The sequence below is a fragment of the Poecilia mexicana genome, unplaced genomic scaffold (genome assembly GCF_051168715.1).
Source record: "Poecilia mexicana isolate PSO_F unplaced genomic scaffold, ASM5116871v1 scaffold_5, whole genome shotgun sequence".
Classification (NCBI taxonomy): domain Eukaryota; kingdom Metazoa; phylum Chordata; class Actinopteri; order Cyprinodontiformes; family Poeciliidae; genus Poecilia; species Poecilia mexicana.
This window is the reverse complement of record NW_028263374.1, coordinates 31,129,919-31,156,098: the sequence shown is the minus strand read 5'-3', so window position 1 is coordinate 31,156,098 and position 26,180 is coordinate 31,129,919. Positions and strand designations below refer to the sequence as shown.

General features: G+C 44.1%; 1 protein-coding gene across 1 annotated transcript in view; it reads right to left on the bottom strand.

Annotated features, from left to right (window-relative positions):
• Window positions 1-20,546, bottom strand: part of kcnq2b (potassium voltage-gated channel, KQT-like subfamily, member 2b) — a 34,572-nt gene extending 14,026 nt beyond the window's left edge. Inside the window, exons 1-10 of the mRNA XM_088005897.1 lie at window positions 20,171-20,546; window positions 17,514-17,664; window positions 17,229-17,319; window positions 15,078-15,204; window positions 14,168-14,343; window positions 4,146-4,271; window positions 3,744-3,854; window positions 3,433-3,528; window positions 1,637-1,731; window positions 1,500-1,568 (exon numbers count right to left, since the gene is read on the bottom strand). Of these exons, the coding sequence (XP_087862023.1) occupies window positions 1,500-1,568; window positions 1,637-1,731; window positions 3,433-3,528; window positions 3,744-3,854; window positions 4,146-4,271; window positions 14,168-14,343; window positions 15,078-15,204; window positions 17,229-17,319; window positions 17,514-17,664; window positions 20,171-20,303 (1,175 nt within the window). The 5' untranslated portion in view covers window positions 20,304-20,546. The remainder of the gene's footprint in view (window positions 1-1,499; window positions 1,569-1,636; window positions 1,732-3,432; window positions 3,529-3,743; window positions 3,855-4,145; window positions 4,272-14,167; window positions 14,344-15,077; window positions 15,205-17,228; window positions 17,320-17,513; window positions 17,665-20,170) is intronic.
• Window positions 20,547-26,180: the final 5,634 nt, after the last annotated feature.

The window sequence follows — 26,180 nt, the reverse complement described above, 5'->3', positions numbered from 1 at the left end:
TAAACATAGCGTCTAAATTATAATTCCTCTGCGTGAGAATTACTTAAGCTGTTAATGGCATTTTGAACAGCAGAGTAATGAATTTCCTTAATCTCAAAGGAATCAGAACAGTTTTTGGTCGGTTTTGTGCCGCGTGTTTCCATTGGAGCTGGCAGAAACTTTGATGCCAAGTCTTCAACTGAAGAGAGGAAAACATCATTAAACATTGTTGCTAGCTTAGCAGGATCAGTTATGGTTTTTCCTGCTATTGCAAGTTCATAGTTATGCTTAGTGTGCGCATTGGGATTCAGTAAACTGTTTAGCCGTTTCCAGATCGTCTTACCATTCCCTCCAGTTTCTGATAAGACATTTGTGTAATATTTAGCTTTGGATTTGTACATTTCTTTATCTACTCTGTTCCTCAAACTTTTAAAAAGCAGCCAATCTGTGGTCCTTTTATTTTTAAGAAAAGATTTTAAAACATAGTCTCTCTTTTTCATTAACAGCCGAATGTCATCCGATACCCAAGGTAGCTGTGTTTTTCTTCGTCCCTTCGTCTGGGTTTCAAGAAACTTATTCATAGTATTACAAACATTAAGAATACATGTACTGCAGCAATCATTTATCTGATTCTGGCTGGAAACGTCATCCCAATTAACCTGAGCTAATTCGGCCTCAAATTTGGGTTCATCCTGTTTTTAAATTTGTATTACAGTCTGTTTCTGTGTATTATGGCGACTGACAAAAATATTTTGAGATAATTTTCTTGCAATGAGAGTAATATGGTGGTCAGATAAGCCGCACACCAAGTTATAGGATTTTATGATTTGACCAGGTTTATTTGAAAAAATTAAATCTATTATAGTTTGACTGTTTTTAGTGATACGAGAGGAACTATTGATTAACTGGTGAAAATCTAATTTTGCTGTCAGTTCTCCAAGTGTTTTTTTCAATTTATTGTCCATCCAGTTTATATTAAAATCCTCCAAAATGATTACTTCACTGTTGTTTCTAAATCCTGTTAACAATTCCTTTAAGTTATGATAAAAAGTTGTGCTGCAACTTGATGGTGGATTGTACACAATATTAAAATTCACACGAGGTGAAAGACAAACATTTAAACATACAGATTCTATTGATATATGCTCATCTATAACTATCTCATTGACGTTAAGTAAGTCTTTTATGTAAATTAATACTCCCCTCCTCGCCCCACAACGCTGTCCTTTCTGAAACATGTATATCCAGGTACATCAATCATATTAGTAAATCAGAACGTCCATATTTATTTGTCTCCTGAAAGTCTGAACATTTCACTGAATATTTTTTAACTGCATCAGCCTTCAATAATAAATTGGTGCTATTTTTGTATTCTGGTGAAAGGCCAGACAAAATCACTGTGAGGGTCACAAATGTTCCCCGGGCCGCACTTTGACATCCCTGCGGTAGGAGAACAGAGTTTTTAACCGACCAGAGTTTTTCTCAATGGGTGGAGCTGATCTGATGGATGAACAACCAACCTAAACGAAAGTCCAGACTTGTTCTTGAGGTTCCTCAGCAGGTCCAGCTGGTTCAGAGGAGGAATCAGCCTGCAGACAAGCGGACGAGGTGAGGCGGCTGCAGGCAGAGCGGCGGCGGCGTGGAGGCGGAGCCTCACCTGTACATGGGGACAGACACCGTCCTCTCGTAGTAGTCCCAGGTGGAGGTCAGGTCGGTCCGGCTCAGGTTGGTGGCGTAGACCCGCCAGGCGGCCTGCAGACACTCTGAATGAGAAACCTCAAACTAAAACAACTTCTGGAAGCTCTAGATCTATAAAGGTCTAGATCAGTGTTTCTCTACCTTTTTCGGGCCAGCGCCCCCCCAGCCTTTATCCAGGTCCCTCACTGCCCCCCACCAAAGAATTTGCAGGCTACTTTGCACTGAATATTATCTTATTATTAATATTACTATCACTATTGTAGATGTTTTGATTTTTATGCTTGTTTCTGTTTTTATCATCAAAAATAATTTCCCAGAGAACAAAAAAGCCCTGAGAATAGAAATTATTTTCACAGGCGTCTACGAAAAGTTTAATGGACATTCAACTTAAAATCTGTAGGCCTAACAGCAGCCAAAGTGGAAAAAATATTCTTGTTCTTTGCCATTTTCTAGTTGTTAAATATTCCACAAAAAGATGAACAACATGCCAGTTCAAACTTTGATCTATTTGCAAACCGGCTGAGCTCTGCAGCATTAAAACATGGATAGAACTGTAACTACGTTAATCACAGCTCTTCTTCTCTTCTGGTGGTGCAGCTCTGTGCTGCCTTCAGGAGAATGGGACATCAGAGTATCAGCCATAAAACTTCACCCACATGGCATTTACTGTGCAAACCAGAGCTTTCAGTGGAAAAACTAAAGTTCCTTTTAATGCCATACAAATATGAGACAGAAACATGGATCATATCTTTATATAGACCTGTCTATTGATTATAGATTAATAGTTTGCTGCTCCGTTCTATGTCACGGTTCTCCTGTTTCAGAGTTTTCCGCAACGTGCACATTGTTTTGTTTTTTGTTTTTTTTTACCCCATGAGGCGCGGAGCGGTCGGGAAGCACGTATCGATGGAGAAAAGCACAGACTGACGTAAACCTTTTAGTAGTAGTTGTTCCAGAACCTTTACCTTTTGAATGTCAATCATCAATTCTGATGATTGATGATTGAATTGATGATTGAATGTCAATCATCAATTCTGATGATTGACATTCAAAAGTGCTGTGGCGCCGTTTCATACCAGATCACTTACAGAACCGATGTTAACTCTATAAAAGTAATGCTCCCTATCGTGGTATCAGCCATGGAGGGATGTCTTTATTTAAATGGGCTCGTTTTTCTGAGGGATACACAGTGAGGGTATCGTAACATGTTTATAAGAGCAATTTTCTGTTGTCCTCCCATGGAAGAGTGCAGCATCCAGACGAACATTAAAACACTTTTTAATGCATTGCTTTTACATGATCACAGCACTGTCAAAACAGGTGTAAAGAAATCCTCAATAAAACATAAAATATTTCAAAATCAGACACCAGACAAGTGAATCACAGGCTGTAACGCTGAACTGATGCGGTGAAGCTACCAGTAGCAGGAGCGGACCTGCGCCAAGAAGCTACAAACACTGAATAGAAGAAGAACTGCCATCGATACAGTTGCAGCCAGGCATGATTTAATGTTACACAATACAGTTTTACCAAGTTGCTCAAAGTCTAAACTGGTATTGTTCTGCATATAAGGTGTAAAGTTTACCTTCGACCAAACGCCCCCCAGAGGAATCCCAGCGCCCCCTGCTGTCCTCTGAACGCCCCCCGGGGGGCGGTATGTTGAGAACCGCTATTCTAGATAAAGCAGCTGAAGCTTGTGAGTCTCACCTTCACTCATCTGGCCAATCACAGAGAAGCTGTGATGTCAGCACTTACCTGAATGAGTCCAGCTGCGGGGTTCCGTCTTTTCTCGAAGTGTTTCTGTCGGTGCTGCTCCTGAACCTTCAGAGCAAATCCAGAGCCAAGAATTCCCTGGAGAGAGACAGGTGAGTCCAAGTGAATCCAGGTGAGTCCAAGTGAGTCCAGGTGAGTTCAGGTGAGTACAGGTGAGTCTAGCTGAGTACGGGTGAGTCCAGGTGAGTCTAGCTGAGTCCAGGTGAATCCAGGTGAGTCCAGCTGAGTCCAGCTGAGTCCAGGTGAGTCCAGGTGAGTCCAGGTGAACTCAGGTAAACCATAAAGTCACTCACAGCTGGCAGAGCGAAGAAGGAAACGCCGATCAGAGTAAAGGTTGCAGCCAGAAGGCGTCCATTCCAGGTGACGGGGAACTTGTCTCCGTATCCGATGGTCGTCAAGGTGATCTGAGGAGACATCAGGAGATGGGTCAGACTGTCCTGTTGCCTGGTGATGACAGCATCATCAGATGAAGATCAGGAGGACATCAGAGGATACCTGCTGGGATCTCTGCACTATGCCTGGACTCACCTGTGAGTTGTAGTTATAGCTATGTTGTCGCCATGGTAACCCTGATCTATCAAAGTAGAGCTTAGTTCTGATGTTCTCTGATGCTTTTCACAAACATGAAGTTGACCAAAACCAGGACCAGGACCAGAACCAGAACTAGTCTCTGGCTGTGTGTGGTGTAATCTCACCAGTCCCCACCAGAGGGCGTCGGCGTACGTCTCAAACTGCTCATTGTCTTCTTTCTCTGCCAGGTAGACCAGGAAGCTGGCCAGGATGAGACACAGGAAGCCGATGTACCAGGCAGTGATCAGTTCCTGTGGAGCGAGCAGACCGTTCATACCGACGTACATCCAACCATTCATCCAACTGTCCATCCAACCGTTCATACCGACGTACATCCAACCATTCATCCAACCATTCATCCAACTGTCCATCCAACAGTTCACACTGACGTACATCCAACCGTTCATACCGACATACATCCAACCATTCATCCAACCATTCATCCAACTATCCATCCAACCGTTCATACCGACGTACATCCAACCATTCATCCAACCATTCATCCAACTGTCCATCCAACCGTTCATACCGACGTACATCCAACCGTTCATCCAACTGTCCATCCAACCGTTCATACTGACGTACATCCAACCGTTCATCCAACCGTTCATCGAACCATTCATACCGACGTACATCCAACCGTTCATCCAACCGTTCATCCAACTGTCCATCCAACCGTTCATACCGACGTACATCCAACCGTTCATCCAACCGTTCATCCAACTGTCCATCCAACCGTTCATCCAACCGTTCATCGAACCATTCATACCGACGTACATCCAACCGTTCATCCAACCATTCATCCAACTATCCATCCAACCGTTCATACAGACGTACATCCAACTGTTCACACTGACTTACATCCAACCGTTCATCCAACTATTCATTCAACTGTCCATCCAACCGTTCATACCGACGTACATCCAACCGTTCATCCAACCGTCCATCCAACCGTTCATACCGACGTACATCCAACCGTTCACACTGACTTACATCCAACCGTTCATCCAACTATTCATTCAACTGTCCATCCAACCGTTCACACCGACGAACATCCAACTGTTCATCCAACCGTCCATCCAACCGTTCACACCGACGAACATCCAACTGTTCATCCAACCGTCCATCCAACCGTTCATACTGACGTACATCCAACCGTTCACACTGACTTACATCCAACCGTTCATCCAACCGTTCATACCGACGTACATCCAACCGTTCATCCAAATGTCCATCCAAATGTCCATCCAACCGTTCATACCGACTTACATCCAACTATTCATCCAACTGTCCATCCAACCATTCACACCGACGAACATCCAACCGTTCACACTGACATACATCCAACCGTTCATCCAACTATTCATTCAACTGCCCATCCAACCGTTCATACCGACGTACATCCAACCGTTCACACTGACATACATCCAACCGTTCATCCAACTATTCATTCAACTGCCCATCCAACCGTTCATACCGACGTACATCCAACCGTTCATACCGACGTACATCCAACTATTCATCCAACTGTCCATCCAACCATTCACACCGACGAACATCCAACTGTTCATCCACCGTCCATCCAACCGTTCATACCGACGTACATCCAACCTTTCACACTGACTTACATCCAACCGTTCATCCAACCGTTCATACCGACGTGCATCCAACCGTTCACACTGACTTACATCCAACCGTTCATCCAACCGTTCATCCAAATGTCCATCCAACCCTTCATACCGATATACATCCAACCATTCATCCAACCATTCACACTGACGTACATCCAACCATTCATCCAACTATTCATCCAACTGTCCATCCAACCATTCACACCGACGAACATCCAACTGTTCATCCAACCGTCCATCCAACCGTTCATACCGACGTGCATCCAACCGTTCACACTGACGAACATCCAACTGTTCATCCAACCGTCCATCCAACCATTCATACCGACGTACATCCAACCGTTCATCCAACCGTTCATCCAACTGTCCATCCAACCGTTCATACCGACGTACATCCAACCGTTCATCCAACCGTTCATCCAACTGTCCATCCAACCGTTCATCCAACCGTTCATCGAACCATTCATACCGACGTACATCCAACCGTTCATCCAACCATTCATCCAACTATCCATCCAACCGTTCATACAGACGTACATCCAACTGTTCACACTGACTTACATCCAACCGTTCATCCAACTATTCATTCAACTGTCCATCCAACCGTTCATACCGACGTACATCCAACCGTTCATCCAACCGTCCATCCAACCGTTCATACCGACGTACATCCAACCGTTCACACTGACTTACATCCAACCGTTCATCCAACTATTCATTCAACTGTCCATCCAACCGTTCACACCGACGAACATCCAACTGTTCATCCAACCGTCCATCCAACCGTTCACACCGACGAACATCCAACTGTTCATCCAACCGTCCATCCAACCGTTCATACTGACGTACATCCAACCGTTCACACTGACTTACATCCAACCGTTCATCCAACCGTTCATACCGACGTACATCCAACCGTTCATCCAAATGTCCATCCAACCGTTCATACCGACTTACATCCAACTATTCATCCAACTGTCCATCCAACCGTTCACACCGACGAACATCCAACTGTTCATCCAATCGTCCATCCAACCGTTCATACCGACGTACATCCAACCGTTCACACTGACATACATCCAACCGTTCATCCAACTATTCATTCAACTGCCCATCCAACCGTTCATACCGACGTACATCCAACCGTTCATACCGACGTACATCCAACTATTCATCCAACTGTCCATCCAACCATTCACACCGACGAACATCCAACTGTTCATCCACCGTCCATCCAACCGTTCATACCGACGTACATCCAACCTTTCACACTGACTTACATCCAACCGTTCATCCAACCGTTCATACCGACGTGCATCCAACCGTTCACACTGACTTACATCCAACCGTTCATCCAACCGTTCATCCAAATGTCCATCCAACCCTTCATACCGATATACATCCAACCATTCATCCAACCATTCACACTGACGTACATCCAACCATTCATCCAACTATTCATCCAACTGTCCATCCAACCATTCACACCGACGAACATCCAACTGTTCATCCAACCGTCCATCCAACCGTTCATACCGACGTGCATCCAACCGTTCACACTGACTTACATCAAACCGTTCATCCAACCGTTCATCCAAATGTCCATCCAACCCTTCATACCGATATACATCCAACCGTTCATCCAACCATTCACACTGACGTTCATCCAACCATTCATCCAACTATTCATTCAACTGTCCATCCAACCGTTCATACCAACGTACATCCAACCGTTCATCCAAACGTTCATCCAACTGTTCATCCAACCATTCATACCGACGTACATCCAACTACTCATCCAACTGTCCATCCAACCGTTCACACCGACGAACATCCAACCATTCATCCAACTGTTCATCCAACCGTTCATACCGACGTACATCCAACCATCCATCCAACCGTTCACACCGACGTTCATCCAACCATTCATCCAACCATCCATCCGACCGTTCACACCGACGTTCATCCAACCGTTCATCCAACCGTTCATCCAAATGTCCATCCAACCCTTCATACCGATGTACATCCAACTATTCATCCAACCGTTCATCCAAATGTCCATCCAACCCTTCATACCGACGTACATCCAACCGTTCATCCAAATGTCCATCCAACCGTTCATACCGACTTACATCCAACTATTCATCCAACTGTCCATCCAACCGTTCACACCGACGAACATCCAACTGTTCATCCAATCGTCCATCCAACCGTTCATACCGACGTACATCCAACCGTTCACACTGACATACATCCAACCGTTCATCCAACTATTCATTCAACTGCCCATCCAACCGTTCATACCGACGTACATCCAACCGTTCATACCGACGTACATCCAACTATTCATCCAACTGTCCATCCAACCATTCACACCGACGAACATCCAACTGTTCATCCACCGTCCATCCAACCGTTCATACCGACGTACATCCAACCTTTCACACTGACTTACATCCAACCGTTCATCCAACCGTTCATACCGACGTGCATCCAACCGTTCACACTGACTTACATCCAACCGTTCATCCAACCGTTCATCCAAATGTCCATCCAACCCTTCATACCGATATACATCCAACCATTCATCCAACCATTCACACTGACGTACATCCAACCATTCATCCAACTATTCATCCAACTGTCCATCCAACCATTCACACCGACGAACATCCAACTGTTCATCCAACCGTCCATCCAACCGTTCATACCGACGTGCATCCAACCGTTCACACTGACTTACATCAAACCGTTCATCCAACCGTTCATCCAAATGTCCATCCAACCCTTCATACCGATATACATCCAACCGTTCATCCAACCATTCACACTGACGTTCATCCAACCATTCATCCAACTATTCATTCAACTGTCTATCCAACCGTTCATACCAACGTACATCCAACCGTTCATCCAAACGTTCATCCAACTGTTCATCCAACCATTCATACCGACGTACATCCAACTACTCATCCAACTGTCCATCCAACCGTTCACACCGACGAACATCCAACCATTCATCCAACTGTTCATCCAACCGTTCATACCGACGTACATCCAACCATCCATCCAACCGTTCACACCGACGTTCATCCAACCATTCATCCAACCATCCATCCGACCGTTCACACCGACGTTCATCCAACCGTTCATCCAACCGTTCATCCAAATGTCCATCCAACCCTTCATACCGATGTACATCCAACTATTCATCCAACCGTTCATCCAAATGTCCATCCAACCCTTCATACCGATGTTCATCCAACCGTTCATCCAACCGTTCACACTGACTTACATCCAACCGTTCATACCGACGTACATCCAACCGTTCACACCGACGTACATCCAACCGTTCATCCAACCGTTCATCAAACCATTCATCCAACTGTCCATCCAACCGTTCATACCGACGTACATCCAACCATTCATCCAACCATTCATCCAACTGTCCATCCAACCGTTCATACCGACGTACATCAAACCGTTCACACTGACTTACATCCAACCGTTCATCCAACTATTCATTCAACTGTCCATCCAACCGTTCATACCGACATACATCCAACCGTTCATACCGACGTACATCCAACTATTCATCCAACTGTCCATCCAACCGTTCACACCGACGGACATCCAACTGTTCATCCAACCGTCCATCCAACCGTTCATACCGACGTACATCCAACCGTTCACACTGACTTACATCCAACCGTTCATCCAACCGTTCATACCGACGTGCATCCAACCGTTCACACTGACTTACATCCAACCGTTCATCCAACCGTTCATCCAAATGTCCATCCAACCCTTCATAACTGATGTACATCCAACCATTCATCCAACCGTTCATCAAAATGTCCATCCAACCCTTCATACCGATGTACATCCAACCGTTCATCCAACCGTTCACACTGACGTACATCCAACCGTTCATCCAACTATTCATTCAACTGTCCATCCAACCGTTCATACCAACGTACATCCAACCGTTCATCCAACCTTTCATCCAAATGTCCATCCAACCCTTCATACCGATGTACATCCAACCGTTCATCCAACTGTTCATCCAACCGTTCATACCGACGTACATCCAACTATTCATCCAACTGTCCATCCAACCGTTCACACCGACGTACATCCAACCATCCATCCAACCGTTCACACCGACATTCATCCAACCATTCATCCAACCATCCATCCAACCGTTCACACCGATGTTCATCCAACCGTTCACACCGACGTACATCCAACCGTTCACACTGACGTACATCCAACCGTTCATCCAACCGTTCATCGAACCATTCATACCGACGTACATCCAACCGTTCATCCATCCATTCATCCAACTGTCCATCCAACCGTTCATACCGACGTACATCAAACCGTTCACACTGACTTACATCCAACCGTTCATCCAACTATTCATCCAACTGTCCATCCAACCGTTCATACCGACGTACATCCAACCGTTCACACTGACTTACATCCAACCGTTCATCCAACTATTCATCCAACTGTCCATCCAACCGTTCATACCGACGAACATCCAACTGTTCATCCAACCGTCCATCCAACCGTTCATACCGACGTACATCCAACCGTTCACACTGACTTACATCCAACCGTTCATCCAACTATTCATTCAACTGCCCATCCAACCGTTCATACCGACATACATACAACTATTCATCCAACCATCCATCCAACCGTTCACACCGACGAACATCCAACTGTTCATCCAACCGTCCATCCAACCGTTCATACCGACGTACATCCAACCGTTCACACTGACTTACATCCAACCGTTCATCCAACTATTCATTCAACTGTCCATCCAACCGTTCACACCGACGAACATCCAACTGTTCATCCAACCGTCCATCCAACCGTTCATCACGACGTACATCCAACCGTTCGTCCAACCGTTCATACCGATGTACATCGAACCATTCATACCGACGTACATCCAACCGTTCATCCAACCATTCATCCAACTGTCCATCCAACCGTTCACACTGACTTACATCCAACCGTTCGTCCAACCGTTCATACCGACGTACATCCAACCGTTCACACTGACTTACATCCAACCGTTCATCCAACTATTCATTCAACTGCCCATCCAACCGTTCATACCGACATACATACAACTATTCATCCAACCATCCATCCAACCGTTCACACCGACGAACATCCAACTGTTCATCCAACCGTCCATCCAACCGTTCATACCGACGTACATCCAACCGTTCACACTGACTTACATCCAACCGTTCATCCAACTATTCATTCAACTGTCCATCCAACCGTTCACACCGACGAACATCCAACTGTTCATCCAACCGTCCATCCAACCGTTCATCACGACGTACATCCAACCGTTCGTCCAACCGTTCATACCGATGTACATCGAACCATTCATACCGACGTACATCCAACCGTTCATCCAACCATTCATCCAACTATCCATCCAACCGTTCATACCGACGTACATCCAACCGTTCACACTGACTTACATCCAACCGTTCATCCAACTATTCATCCAACTGTCCATCCAACCGTTCATACCGACGAACATCCAACTGTTCATCCAACCGTCCATCCAACCGTTCATACTGACGTACATCCAACCGTTCACACTGACTTACATCCAACCGTTCATCCAACTATTCATCCAACTGTCCATCCAACCGTTCATACCGACGAACATCCAACTGTTCATCCAACCGTCCATCCAACCGTTCATACTGACGTACATCCAACCGTTCACACTGACTTACATCCAACCGTTCATCCAACTATTCATTCAACTGCCCATCCAACCGTTCATACCGACGTCCATCCAACCGTTCATACTGACGTACATCCAACCGTTCACACTGACTTACATCCAACCGTTCATCCAACTATTCATCCAACTGTCCATCCAACCGTTCACACCGACGAACATCCAACTGTTCATCCAACCGTCCATCCAACCGTTCATACCGACGTACATCCAACCGTTCACACTGACTTACATCCAACCGTTCATCCAACCGTTCATACCGACGTACATCCAACCGTTCATCCAACCATTCATCCAACTGTCCATCCAACCGTTCATACCGACGTACATCAAACCGTTCACACTGACTTACATCCAACCGTTCATCCAACTATTCATCCAACTGTCCATCCAACCGTTCATACCGACGAACATCCAACTGTTCATCCAACCGTCCATCCAACCGTTCATACCGACGTACATCCAACCGTTCACACTGACTTACATCCAACCGTTCATCCAACTATTCATTCAACTGTCCATCCAACCGTTCACACCGACGAACATCCAACTGTTCATCCAACCGTCCATCCAACCGTTCATACCGACGTACATCCAACCGTTCACACTGACTTACATCCAACCGTTCATCCAACCGTTCATACCGATGTACATTGAACCGTTCATACCGACGTACATCCAACCGTTCATCCAAATGTCCATCCAACCGTTCATACCGACTTACATCCAACTGTTCATCCAACCGTCCATCCAACCGTTCATACCGACGTACATCCAACCGTTCATCCAACTGTCCATCCAACCGTTCATACCGACGAACATCCAACTGTTCATCCAACCGTCCATCCAACCGTTCATACCGACGTACATCCAACCGTTCACACTGACTTACATCCAACCGTTCATCCAACTATTCATTCAACTGTCCATCCAACCGTTCACACCGACGAACATCCAACTGTTCATCCAACCGTCCATCCAACCGTTCATACCGACGTACATCCAACCGTTCACACTGACTTACATCCAACCGTTCATCCAACCGTTCATACCGATGTACATTGAACCGTTCATACCGACTTACATCCAACTATTCATCCAACTGTCCATCCAACCGTTCACACCGACGAACATCCAACTGTTCATCCAACCGTCCATCCAACCGTTCATACCGACGTACATCCAACCGTTCACACTGACTTACATCCAACCGTTCATCCAACTATTCATTCAACTGTCCATCCAACCGTTCATACCGACGTACATCCAACTGTTCATACCGACGTACATACAACTATTCATCCAACTGTCCATCCAACCGTTCACACTGACGAACATCCAACTGTTCATCCAACCGTCCATCCAACCGTTCATACCGACGTACATCCAACCGTTCACACTGACTTACATCCAACCGTTCATCCAACCGTTCATACCGACGTACATCCAACCGTTCATCCAACCATTCATCCAACTGTCCATCCAACCGTTCATACCGACGTACATCAAACCGTTCACACTGACTTACATCCAACCGTTCATCCAACTATTCATCCAACTGTCCATCCAACCGTTCATACCGACGAACATCCAACTGTTCATCCAACCGTCCATCCAACCGTTCATACCGACGTACATCCAACCGTTCACACTGACTTACATCCAACCGTTCATCCAACTATTCATTCAACTGTCCATCCAACCGTTCACACCGACGAACATCCAACTGTTCATCCAACCGTCCATCCAACCGTTCATACCGACGTACATCCAACCGTTCACACTGACTTACATCCAACCGTTCATCCAACCGTTCATACCGATGTACATTGAACCGTTCATACCGACGTACATCCAACCGTTCATCCAAATGTCCATCCAACCGTTCATACCGACTTACATCCAACTATTCATCCAACTGTCCATCCAACCGTTCATACCGACGTGCATCCAACCGTTCACACTGACTTACATCCAACCGTTCATCCAACCGTTCATCAAAATGTCCATCCAACACTTCATACCGATGTACATCCAACCGTTCATCCAACCGTTCATACCAACGTACATCCAACCGTTCATCCAACCTTTCATCCAAATGTCCATCCAACCCTTCATACCGATGTACATCCAACCGTTCATCCAACTGTTCATCCAACCGTTCATACCGACGTACATCCAACTATTCATCCAACTGTTCATCCAACCGTTCATACCGACGTACATCCAACCATCCATCCAACCGTTCACACCGACGTTCATCCAACCATCCATCCAACCATCCATCCAACCGTTTAGACCGACGTTCATCCAACCGTTCATCCATCCATCCTACTAGGTGAGTAACGTTTCAAATATTTGCTTCAGCCATAGAAACCTAAGAGTCTCTGAAACTGACTGGAAGAAACTTCTGCAGAGCTGATCAATAAGAGGAGATCAGTGACATCAGATGTATGATTGACGAAACCAGCAGCACACACACAGTAAAGTCTTTCCTCATTAGATCTGTTTCTTCTTCTCTGTCTCCAAAGGGTCGGGTGACCTTAAGATGCCCCGCCCACCTCTAACCAGAAAGGAGGTGGTTAGACATTTCTGACCAATCGGATCAGTTTTCATCACCAGAACCGTCAGGTCTCATTAGAACTGCTGGCTTGTTTTGGGTTTGGTTCAGAGTGAACTCATCAGACGTTATCTGTTCTCAAGAGCACCGTGACTCCTAACCTCTGACCTTGCTGTGCGCGTAGACCACCGATCCCAGCAGCTTCCAGGTTCCTCCACGTCGGTCCATCCGTATCATCCGCAGAATCTGCAGGAAGCGCAGCGACCTGATGGCAGACGTGGCGAAGACGTTTCCTTGAGTCCCAGCAGCCAGGACGGAGATGGAGGCGATGAGCACCATGATGTCTGCAGAAAGGTCAAGGGTCAACCACAGACAATACTCTGAACTGAGGGACAAACATCTCAGATGGTTTTTACAGAAACTTTATCCTGAGGCAGCAGGTTAATTTGAGATGATTAATCGATTAATTGCACAGAAACATTCATTCATTATTCATTTAACCACAATATAAAATGCAAAAAAACAAACACTTTAATTTGTTTTAAAATAAGAAAGTAAACACTTTATTGCTTAAAATGTAATAACATAGCATTCCTTAGTGTATACTTGATCATTTATAATTAATCAATTAATAATTGGACAGGAGAAGAGGTTCAATAGGGAATTTGAACAGAATTTGAAGCTGAATCTGCCACGAGTTCTGGGTTGAAAACATTTACAAAGTTTTTCTTCCATGTTATTTGTAAATGTTTATAATTTTTGTTCAGTTTCGGTTTAATAACTGCTTTGAATAAGTAGTTCTTTCAGAATTTCTTTTTTGAGTCTGTGTACTCCATTTAACAATTAAACAATGACTAAATTAGTTGACGAATAATTCAATAATCGATTAACCGGGATTGATTCGATTAGTTCAATTAATCATACAGACTGAACCAGCATCACAGACCACTGTGATGCTGGTTCCATCGATAATCTTTTAACCGGTTCTGGACAACCTGATCTCCTCTTTCTGTGATTTCTGTTTCCTCTGGTTGAGTGATGAAGATGAAGATGATGAAAGCAGCAAATGGAGACTCACCGATGACGCAGAACGGTTTTCTGGCGAACTTCAGCCGTCCTCTCCATCCTCGGTAGCGGCAGCAGCATCCTGCAGCCCAGATCCTCACCATGTACTCCACCCCAAACACCACAATGGTCACCACTTCCTGCACGTTTAATATCGCTCATTCAGCTGAGCAGCATGGCGAAGCAATGGCAACTTCTCAACCAAAAATTACTGATTTACCACGAAGCCGAGGATGTGGTGACAGAAAAGCTGAAGGAATGACGCAGAAAAATCATAACATGATGGGAAAAAACATGGCACCAATGACTGCGGTGATTAATGCACTTTATGAAGAAAAGTTTTAACACCACAGACAGTATTCTGTATGAACATCTCTGTTCATGGGAGAATTAGAGTTTCACATATTTTATTCTTTTCATCTTTTATTTTTCTGTTCAGAAACCTAACAGGTTCCTATTTTGTGTTTTGTAAATATGTAATAATTTCAGAGAAACACAATTTTACAATATTTAATACAACTGACATTAAATAGTGTTTTTTTATTCAGCAAATAAAAAAAGGCTGCTTATCAATTAATTGTTATCCAACTGATGAGCTTAACCAACTCATTAATCGATAACTTACATTTCTAGATCTGGAATCTCTGTAGAACCTGAGCCAACATTTTCAGCACGCCTGGTTCTGGACTGGGCCCAGACATGGGCGTAAATCCCTGGGCCCAGGGGGGTTCGGACCCCCCCCAATCCGGGAAAAGTCTAGAATTGTTCCCCCCAAAGAAATCATGAAGGAAACCCTTGTATTTAAACAATATCAATATTAGAAGGCAAAAGAAACAATATATGAAATAAATCTGCCTTTCGTCTAAGCAGAGGGGCACAAAGTGGGTATGCAGCGCATGCAACGCATAGGGGCGCAGTACCAGAGGGGGCGCCAAAACCCCGTCTGGAGGGGGCGACGCGCCGATTATGTTTTCCCATCCACTTCAGCGCGCCTCACGCTCCTTCACCTCTCGTGCATATAACGAGGTAAATGTAGCAAATTTTACACTTCGCGTATCGTCCCCTGGGGCGTGGGGGGGGGGGGGGGGCGATTTATGTTTTCGCATCCACCTGAATAATGTGCAGTTGCGCCACTGCGTCTAAGAAACAGTTAAGGATGAATTTTTAGGTCCCCCCCAACATTGTTAGAAGATTGGTTCAGTCCAAAGTGCAGGAGGAGCCACAGCAGCTGAACGGAACCGGTGTTACGTCAGAGCCGCTAAAGAGAGGAGCTAACTGTTAGCTGTGGCTCTGCAGTACAAACATTAACCCTCCAGTAAGTAAATACTTAAAGCAAAAGACATGAAACAGATTTTACTTACTTTCACTGCTTAATAAGAAGAAACACATGAACAAAAATCAGACTGCAGTTCGTTATTTCATTATTTTTCATTATATAAACTGCCTGTTATGCCTTAAGTCAAAACTAGCAAAACTGGCTACATTACTTTGATAGACTAGCAAATATCTAATTACATTTAGCTTTTAAACTCTTACGTTAATAAGAAGAGTCTGAAACTAGAGGGGCTGAGCCGACAGCAGAGGGGCGATATTATACTGCAGAGCAGCTGACAGTAAAAACATAATTATGCCCTTATTTCTTATTGTCTTCAACATAAAGCCTATAAAACCACACAATAAACTCTGAATATTTTTCCATAAAAACCCTGGTGCTTTGAGCGATAAGTTGAAGCTATGATACTTCCCAGGTATTCACCTACTTAAGTTATAATTTAAATAACACATAACTTGTATTGTGAGCCACTACAATAATTTAATATTTATGAGGAATTTTCGTAAGTAGAGTGACTCATTAAAACTTGTTTTTATTTAGAGTCTTAATTTTTGTAAAGGTGTAGCTGAGATTGGATCAGTGATTTTAGTTTTACTTCTGTGGGTCTCAACAGTTTGTTGACTGAGAAAAACACACGTTTGTTGTCCATTATCACTTACTAGTCATTTTTGCCTTGAACACATTAAAAACGTTTTAAACCACGTTACATTTCACTGTAACTTTTCTGACCCACGAAATTACACTTAAGAAATCTTGTTTATCATCCTCCCAATAATGAGATGGCATTTCCTCCCTTGGGCCCAGAACCAGGCGTGTTGTTCTGGTGTTTACCAGGATGTAGAGGGCGTCCTCTGAACTCTTCTCATACTCTTTGATGGTGGAGAACACGGACAGAACCAGGCAGGAGAACACCAGCAGGAACCTGGACACAGAACACCAACAAACCCATCACAGCTGAGATCAGCTGGTCAGAACTTTGAGATCCAACTGCAGCTGGGATCTCAGAGCAGCTGTAAAAACTCTTCAATAGTCAAAGCGCATTAAAACTAAATGATAAATTCATGAAGCAGCAGCACTAGCTGACAGCTGTGTGTGTGCGTGTGTGTGTGTAATTACACATAGGCGTGGTAGATGAAGGCCCATCCGCGAGGTCTCTCCAAAACGTTGTAGAGGAAGTTCTGCAGTCGCCTGTAGAGGGCGTTTCTTTTCGGAGGTCTCTTTCCTCCAGAGACGCTGCTGCGCTGACGCCGAGGACCTTCGTCCCCACCTGGAGACCACAAACAGCGGCCATGTTCCCCTCATTATGTTCAAAAAGGTATAACCAACAGAAACTGACTGACCACCAAGAAGTCCAGAAGCTAAAGCTTTCAGCTGGGGTTGAAACAATTCCTCGAGTGATTCGAGTACCTCGATTATTAAAATTCCTCAAGTAAAATTGATCTGCCTCAAAGCTTCATTAATTTATGTTTTATTATTTAGCACACCCATATTGCTCTCCCCCCTGTCTTATGTTCTACCCTGGTCTACTGGTCCCCCCCGCACACTTATGTTCACCTCTAATATACCCCCCACCCCAAACCCCCAACTCCAGGCGACAGTTCCCGTATCCTCAAACCCAAAGAGTGACAGGTTTGGGGCAAGGTGAGAGTTCATATATTAAATTGACTGAAGATGAATACATAAACTAAAAGCTGGAGCACAGACATATTTTATAAGCGTATCTGTGAGCCTCTTTATTATTAAATTGAATATAATTTCAGATCTTTATATAACTTTTCTTCAGGTTAACTTAGAAAGTGAGCTGTTATTGTTACAGGTTAGTTTTCTAAACGACAAAAAAGTGACTGTTAGGGAAGCTCAAAAATGAAAAATTGGACTGATATTGATAACCGATAATATTTTATTTTATCAATTATTTTTATCTGATTACTCGATTAATCGTAAGAATAATGGGATTGTACTCGATTACTAAAATATTTGTTTACAACAGCCCTAGTTTAAGCTGAACTAACACCAAACACTGGGGCTGGTTGATGCTAGTGGACGGGGGTTTGGTATTTCCTGACTTTGGCTGAAATCAGAGAACATTTCTCTGATCGAAGCCATCAGAACTCATCAACACTCTGAACGAGGAATTTCCCAATCCTGCGAGTTATCATATACACCAGATTTGCTTCAAAGCCTCCATAACTCTTGTGGCAATGATCTGACTTACTCTGTGATTTACTGTGAGTAATGTTGAGTATGTCTGTACCAACAGGAGCAGCACAGCCTTCAGATTTACAAACAGTAAAAGATGGAAAATATTTGGTTTCAATAACCGCTGTGTGGATGTGCCAAAACCTTTTCCAGCTGAACAGAAGTTATCTCCGGACAATCTAGAGTTACAGATCTAGTTATAGACCCAGAGCACAGCTTCAGTTATCACAGCTGGTAACCAGAGATCAGGATGACCTCTGACCTCAGAGCCACATGAAGCCGGTTCCTCAGTGGTCCTTCCAGCAGCTGCAGGACATTCAGGCCCAGAGGACTAAAGTCTCCGACCAGAGAAACTCATCCAGGATTTAGTGGTTTGATTCCTGCAGCAGGTCAGACTGACAGACCAGAAGCTGCAGCTGGAGATCTGACTAGAACCAGGAGGGTAGAGACTCCACCCGGTTCTACACCACCCGGTTCTACACCACCCGGTTCTACACCACCTGGTTCTACACCACCCGGTTCTACACCACCCGGTTCTACACCACCCGGCTCTACATCATCCAGATCTACATCACTCGGTTCTACACCACATGGTTCTACACCACCCATTGCTGCTGGATCAACCTGCTGGTTCTGGTTCTGTTTCTGTTCTGCATCAGAACCAGAACCAGACATGGAGAAGCAGCATTCAGCTTCTATGCACCACAGATCTGGAACAAACTTCCAGAAAACTGACAAACAGCTGAAACACTGAGTTCCTTTCAGGCTAAAAACCAGCTGGTTAGAATTGATTAATAATAACTGGAATATTGATTATCATGCTGGATCATAACTTTTTGTTACTTCTCTTTATTTTGGCACTTTGATGTAATGTTTTATTTTATCTTATTTACTGTTTTGGCTTTGGTTAATAATTGTGTTGTTTTTATATAAAGCACTTTCAAATATTTTATATAAATAAACTTGAGTAGATCCATAAAGAATCTGATCCGGTTCTGACCCACTAGAACAAGGGTGCCTCGAGGGCTGGCATCCTGCATCCCTGCCAGCATGCCTAGGTGGGCCCCACATGGGGAACAGGATTGCAGACCAGATGGGTCCCATATGGGTTTGTCCATGTAGGGCCACAGCCTACATGGGCCCTACATGGACAAACTCATGTGGGGCCACTGTGGAACCAGGGTTCAAACCCATATGGGACCCATATGTTTGCTCTCCTTTCCCCCATCTCTCCCTTGTTTAACGCACCTGGATCCAATGATGGCTCATCAGAGGCCTAAGAAGAACATTGACAAGCTGAAAAGGTTGTTGCTGCCACCAGGGAGAGAATAAAACATGCAGGATGCCGGGCCTCCAGGACCCACTTTGGACACCCCTGCACTAGAACCTCAGTCTGATGTTCCTCATCTTTTCCCATGATGCATCTCTTCGGCCTCTCCAGTAAATAGTAATCATCTCTAACCCTGCGGTCCGGTGACATCTGGATCAGAACCACCTTACCTGTCCTGCTTATTCCTAAACACCTCACCGATCTCGCGCACGCGGTCATTCTGTGTGCGCGTGGATGAGCTCACCTGCGATGAGCAGAGCTCCGTCCCTGCTGGACTCCGTCCCTCCGGACTCCAGACCCACGAAGCCCACCTTCAGCTTCTTCTGCTCGGCCTGCGCTCCGGGGAACACCCCGCCGTTGCGGGACTTCTGCACCATGGCGGGGCCGCGCACCGTGCTGTGGAGCTACAGCTTGGCCGCGCGCGGAGCTGCGAGGCGGGGCGCGGGCTGCGGGAGCATCGCTGCTGGAAGATGGAGGAGAAAAACCCGCAGAGAGGGACAGAAGCGCCGCAGACTGGCTGATCAGCAGATTTTCATCCTCTGCCTCACCTCTGCGTCGTGAAGCGACGGGATGACGTCACAGATCCAAAGCGATTCAGAGGGACTGTTATTGATTATAGATATTTGATCATCAGTCTGAGCAGGACTGAACCATCTGAAGGTGGTTACCATGGGAACCGCAGTGGAGGAGGATGGACTGCTTTCTGATTGGCTGCTTTATGTTTGTTTATTTATGGATAATTCTGCTGAATCAAATCCAGAGAAAGAACAGGTCCAGGTGGGATCCGGTCATCATCCAGACCAGCCGAACCGGGCTCAGCTCGGTCCGGTTCGGTTCAAGCAGAAGCGAACTGATCAAGAGGTTGATCACAGATTAACTGGTGAACAACAGAACATAACAAATGAGAGCTGCTGTTTGCCAAGCTTATGTGATGCCCACTGGTGTGGTGTGTGCCCACAAAAGTGAAAATACAAGAGCATGCATTTCTTTAAATGTTTATGGGGTTATGATAAGAAGATGGGGTTTTTTATAACAGGGGTTAATGGGTGCCGTAACGGTGTTTCACAGGTAGAGGGCGCACGAGGACTTTGAGCTGCCTGTTACTCTGCCGTTTCTGATAAGCTGAGAGACATTTGAGTAACACAGACTGCGTCTCCTGTGTGCTCATTCACATGCTGTTTTTCAGGTGAGAATAACCCTCAAGTTTATTTTTTGTACTTTTATTATTTGGTACTGTTCGAGGAATGTTTAAGGAACTGTGTTAATGTGTTAAAAGATATAAGACGAGTTTTGTTGTGTTTCGGAGCCAGCAGCGGCTAAAGGAATTAGCCAACAGGCCATGATGCTAGCTGGTTAGCACACACTGTAGCGGCGGGAAAGAGCGGGCTAGTAGGTGCAACCACTGAATGGGCTCTTTGCACCTCAGCTTCCGCGTTCGGGGTAAAGCGGCTCGATTGTTTCCGATCTATTGAAAATGGCCTTTTACAATAGGTGCTTTCAGTGCTTGGCCAAGGTTTGTACATCGATCCGAAGCCCCAACAAGTCAGCTGGAGAAAGGTTTTAAGATGTTCGCCTCGTTATACATTCACTGACACGAAGGTGAGTTTTACTTAAACTTTGTGGCTAACGTTAGCTTATGCTAGTAGGCAATATTCTCGGACATTGTTCTTGTAAAATGTGCTATTTAAGTATCTAAACATTCTAACGGACAATGTATTTATCTTATTTTCAAGTATATTATGTGTGTTTATTGTCGTTAGTGTCACAGACTAACGGGGAGGTTCCGGTTCGGGCTTTTTACTTCCGAAGCCTGACGGAGCTCAACAAGCCTCATAGCTTGACAGTAGCGCAGCTCTGGTGTCAGAGATCTGGTTCAGCTGTTCAGGTTCAAAGTTGCTGCTTTTAAAAAAATATGACCGTGTTGCTTCATGTCTCCGTGTTATTTCGTTTTATTTGCATGTTTCTTGTTCAGAGCTCAGATAGGACGGTGTTTACAGCAGGATGTACATGCGGATCAGTTGCTCGGCTGTCTGGCTCTGGTCTGCTCTCTCGTTCCCATAAACTCTTTCAGGCTGAATATAGAAGTGATTCCATGGAAATAACTCAGGGAGGCTCCTTTATTTACCATCCGTGTCCCCGGTAGTTTTAGGCTGATCCGGAGTGAAGGCTGCAAACTTTGCTGTGCGGCGTTAGCTGGTAGCGACAGATATTTACAAGCCATCTTCTTAATTCAGGATCGCTTGGAAATTAACGCAAACTTAAAAGCCCATTATATTAGGAAGACAATAATGTTAATAGTATTGTTTTTTTGCATCTGAAATACGACTTGGTCTTTTCTACCAGTCATGGTAACTCAAAGCGGAAAAAAGTGAGCCGCATTAGCTCCTGGAGATGTGACGTCAACGCCTTAGGTGCAAAGAGCCCATTACTAACAGTAATCGCTTGTAAAGGAAGTGAGGATATGTACATATATTCCATGGTATGATTATTGTACTGTTTTCAGACTCCATGGTTTATTTGTGTTTCTGGAAGTGTGATGGACCGAGTTAAAAAACAGAAGGAGTCACAGGATATTAATTAGAAAAATAGGGTTTTTTATTTTAACCCAAAGATTATAAACGACAAAGGATAAACTGAGCTCATAAAAGAGGTCAAAGAAACAAAACTGAACTCAGGCAAAAAATGTAAACAAACTGGCTGCACAAACAAACATAACTGACCTAACAAAGAAACGACACACAGGGGTTTGTATACTGGCTGATCAAACCAATTAAGACACAATAGGGATAACTAAGCAGAATACAATTACAAATAATACAAAACAACTAACAGTACAGCTAAGTTTGGCTAAAGTAAAACCAAAAAAATGAAAATCAAAAATATTAAAGTTTAAATACTACTATTTACTTAAATACAAAACTTATCTAAATAAAGAAACTACAAATTTCCCCTGCCAGCAGGAACTAGTGGTGCAGTCCAATCAGCATTTAAGCCTGCTGAGCCCTGGCATCCATCTTTTGTCTGGCCACTCCAAGGCAGGTAAGTACCGGCAAAAACAAACAGTTAGTTGCAAACAAATTCAACTTTAAAGTTGATATAAATACACATGTTAACTAAATGTGCACGCTAACATAAAGAACAAATGTATCCAAATCAACTAATAAATGTTTTACTGAAACTAAAGTGTTGTATTTGAATGAAAAAAAATAAATTATGAAAACTAAATTGTGCATAAGAGTTACCGACTTCTGCCTTCAGAGTGTGGCCATGGATTTGGCCATCACAGGAAGGTTAAACTGTGATTTAATGCATTCACTTAAAGTAGTTTATATTCAAAGATAGTTATGCCAGTTTACAATAGCTTAACATGCATGCCCATAAAATGTCAGTGTGTGTGATTAAATATGCATTTAAAGTGCAGTCAATTTAAGGTACATGTTACCTGAGGAAGTTGTGAAAAAATATGATGTTGATGGGATTATTTCTGGTTTAAGAAAGCTAATGTTTATGATGGAATATGTCTACATGGACTATAAATACAGTAAATTACTGAACTATAAATTGGAATGAATTGACAGTAAAATGAGCTGGTTTGTTTAATAAATAAGCTGAGAGAAAATTGAGTAACACAGACTGTGTCTCCTGTGTTCTCATTTACATGCTGTTTATCATCTGCTGATAAAGAACCCTGGGACCCATTAAACCTAAAACATTTTATTAACTCCTACAAATGGATCAAGTCTCAACTCAACATCCTGACCCAACAGGTGAACTGATCCTAAAATAAATAATTATCAGTGAATTATTTCCAACACCTTTACTGTAAGTTTTTACAAGTTCATATGATCCAGTCTTTAGAGATGATCTTCGATGTAGCGGTACACAAACATCACGGTTTTCAGCACGCTTCAGTCAAGAACATAAAAAACTTTGGTCAGCAGGGAATCAAGAAGACAATTTGATTTATTATGTTTTAAAACTGGAGTGTTGAGAACTGACTGGTTTATTTTAGATTCCTAGAGTATTAAGGAAGCACAGCTGATGCCTGGCAGCTACTTTGGTCATTTTATCATTTACACACTGAATGAAAAACAAAAACTATAATTCTTTTTAATAAATGAAGGTCACCTCATCTGGCAGCAGTAGGACTACAGGTAAGGCACTGCCTCTACACCACCCGGATCTACACCACCCCTCTTGTCCTGTGGGGACACACCCGGCGGGATTCACCCTGGATTTATTCATGATAACAGGATTTCTGCTGTTTGGAGCTTGTGGATTCCTGGATTATTGACAAATTTGTGACAGACTTGGCCGAACTAGTGAACACTCAGACTGTTGGTGTGGACAGAGACGAGGACGCTAAAACTCACTAACGAGTTGGAATCGATCTTGGAGAAGTTGCTAGTTTCGGCTCAGTGGAACAACCAAACTAATTTGAATGATTGTGAACTGGGATGTATCGGAGAGACTTTAGGGAAGATTGAAATTTATAAGATTTATAATCTTCCCGACCTAAGACATTCTGTTTCTGAATTGGCTTTCCCCGTGTGGCCTTGGAAGGGCTGCATATCTCTAATCTCCTTGAAGATATCTAAACGCTCCTTCCCACCTCACCCCCTCCTGTTTCCATGGAGTTGTGAAGCTGAACGCTCCTAAGGACATTCCTTGATAATACCTCTATCAAACTCTGCCAGGGGCTCAGTAACGTTTCTTCATGCCCCTTTGACGTCACCGCCTTCACTCATGTCTTTGTTTTGTCTGAAATTTGCCATCTGCCCTAATGTGTCCTTTCCTCTTTTTTTGTTTTAGGTGGGGTACTCCCCATTTAACCCAGAAAAGGATTATTTTAGTTTATTAGTAATATGAGAAATTGTGGAGTACACACTATTTAGATCAATATTATACAGGCCAGAAATGGAATCAGAATTAGAATAATAATAATAAACAGCACGATTACAATAGGCCTTCGCAGCACTTAGCTGCTCGGGCCTAATTAGAATAACTACGAACTTGGAATCCAGAAATACTTAACAGGGTCAGTCACTGCTTAGTTTATATTACTTTTAACCCAGAAAAGGATTTAGATCAGTCACTCTTCCTCTTTTTTCTTTGGTTTGTTATTTTGTTTGTATTTCCTTTTAACTCATGTAAAGCGCTTTGAATTGCCTTGTTGCTGAAAATGTGCTATATAAATAAAACTACCTTACCTTACCTGAAATCAGGAGAACAGGTACAGTAACTAACATAGATGCCAACAACAATGAGAGAAAATCAGTTTGTACACTTAAGTTTTCTATGATTTAGTTTTATTTTTATACTGGCAATAATATTGTTATAATCAAATTTGCAAATTTTTACCAATTTCCTGTTGAAATGCATGCAGGATGAGAGTCCAGTGCCGTACCTCACCTCAGGGGGCCTTGTGTCTCTCTGGCAATTGGCTCTTGCTCATTCATTACTGTCATTTTTTATTGCCAGTACTTGTTTAATACACATGTTCTACATATACTGGAGTTCCACAGTCTGTCTAACACAGGGGTGGGCAATTCCAGGCCTGGAGGGCCGGTCTCCTGCAGCTTTTAGATGTCTCAACTTCAACACACCGGGGTCAAATAATGAGGTTGTTAGCAGGACTCTGGTGAACTTGACTGCACTGAGGAGGAGATTCAGCTGTTGGCTTCAAGTGTGTTGAACCAGGGAGTCTAAGAGTTGCAGGACACCGGCCCTCCAGGACCAGGATTGCCCACCCCTAGTCTAACTCATGTAATGAATGCTACTGACATATTTAATCTTTCTGATTGGACATTCATTGAAATTGTGCAGGATAAAACAAAATACCGGGCTGCTCAGTGGTGCAGTTGGTAGAGCTGTTGCCTTGCAGCAAGAAGAATGAGCTGGTAGTTTGATTCCCAGCCCGGGGCATTTCTGCATGGAGCCTCCATGTTCTCCCTGTGCATGGTGGCTTCTCTCTGGGTTCTCCAGCTTCCTCCCACAGTCCAAAAACATACATGACTGTCAGGTTAATTGGTCTCTCTAAAATTGTCCCTAGGTGTGCGTGTGTGCATGGTTGTGTGTCCTGTGTGTCTCTGTGTTGCCCTGCGACAGACTGGTGACCTGTCCAGGGTGGCCCCGCCTCTCGCCCAGAACGTTACCCGACCCCACAAGAGACAAAGGTGTTAGAAAATGGATGGATGGAAAAGAAAATACCGGGTCTCACTAATAGGGGGCGTTGCTGAGCCCCACAGGCACAA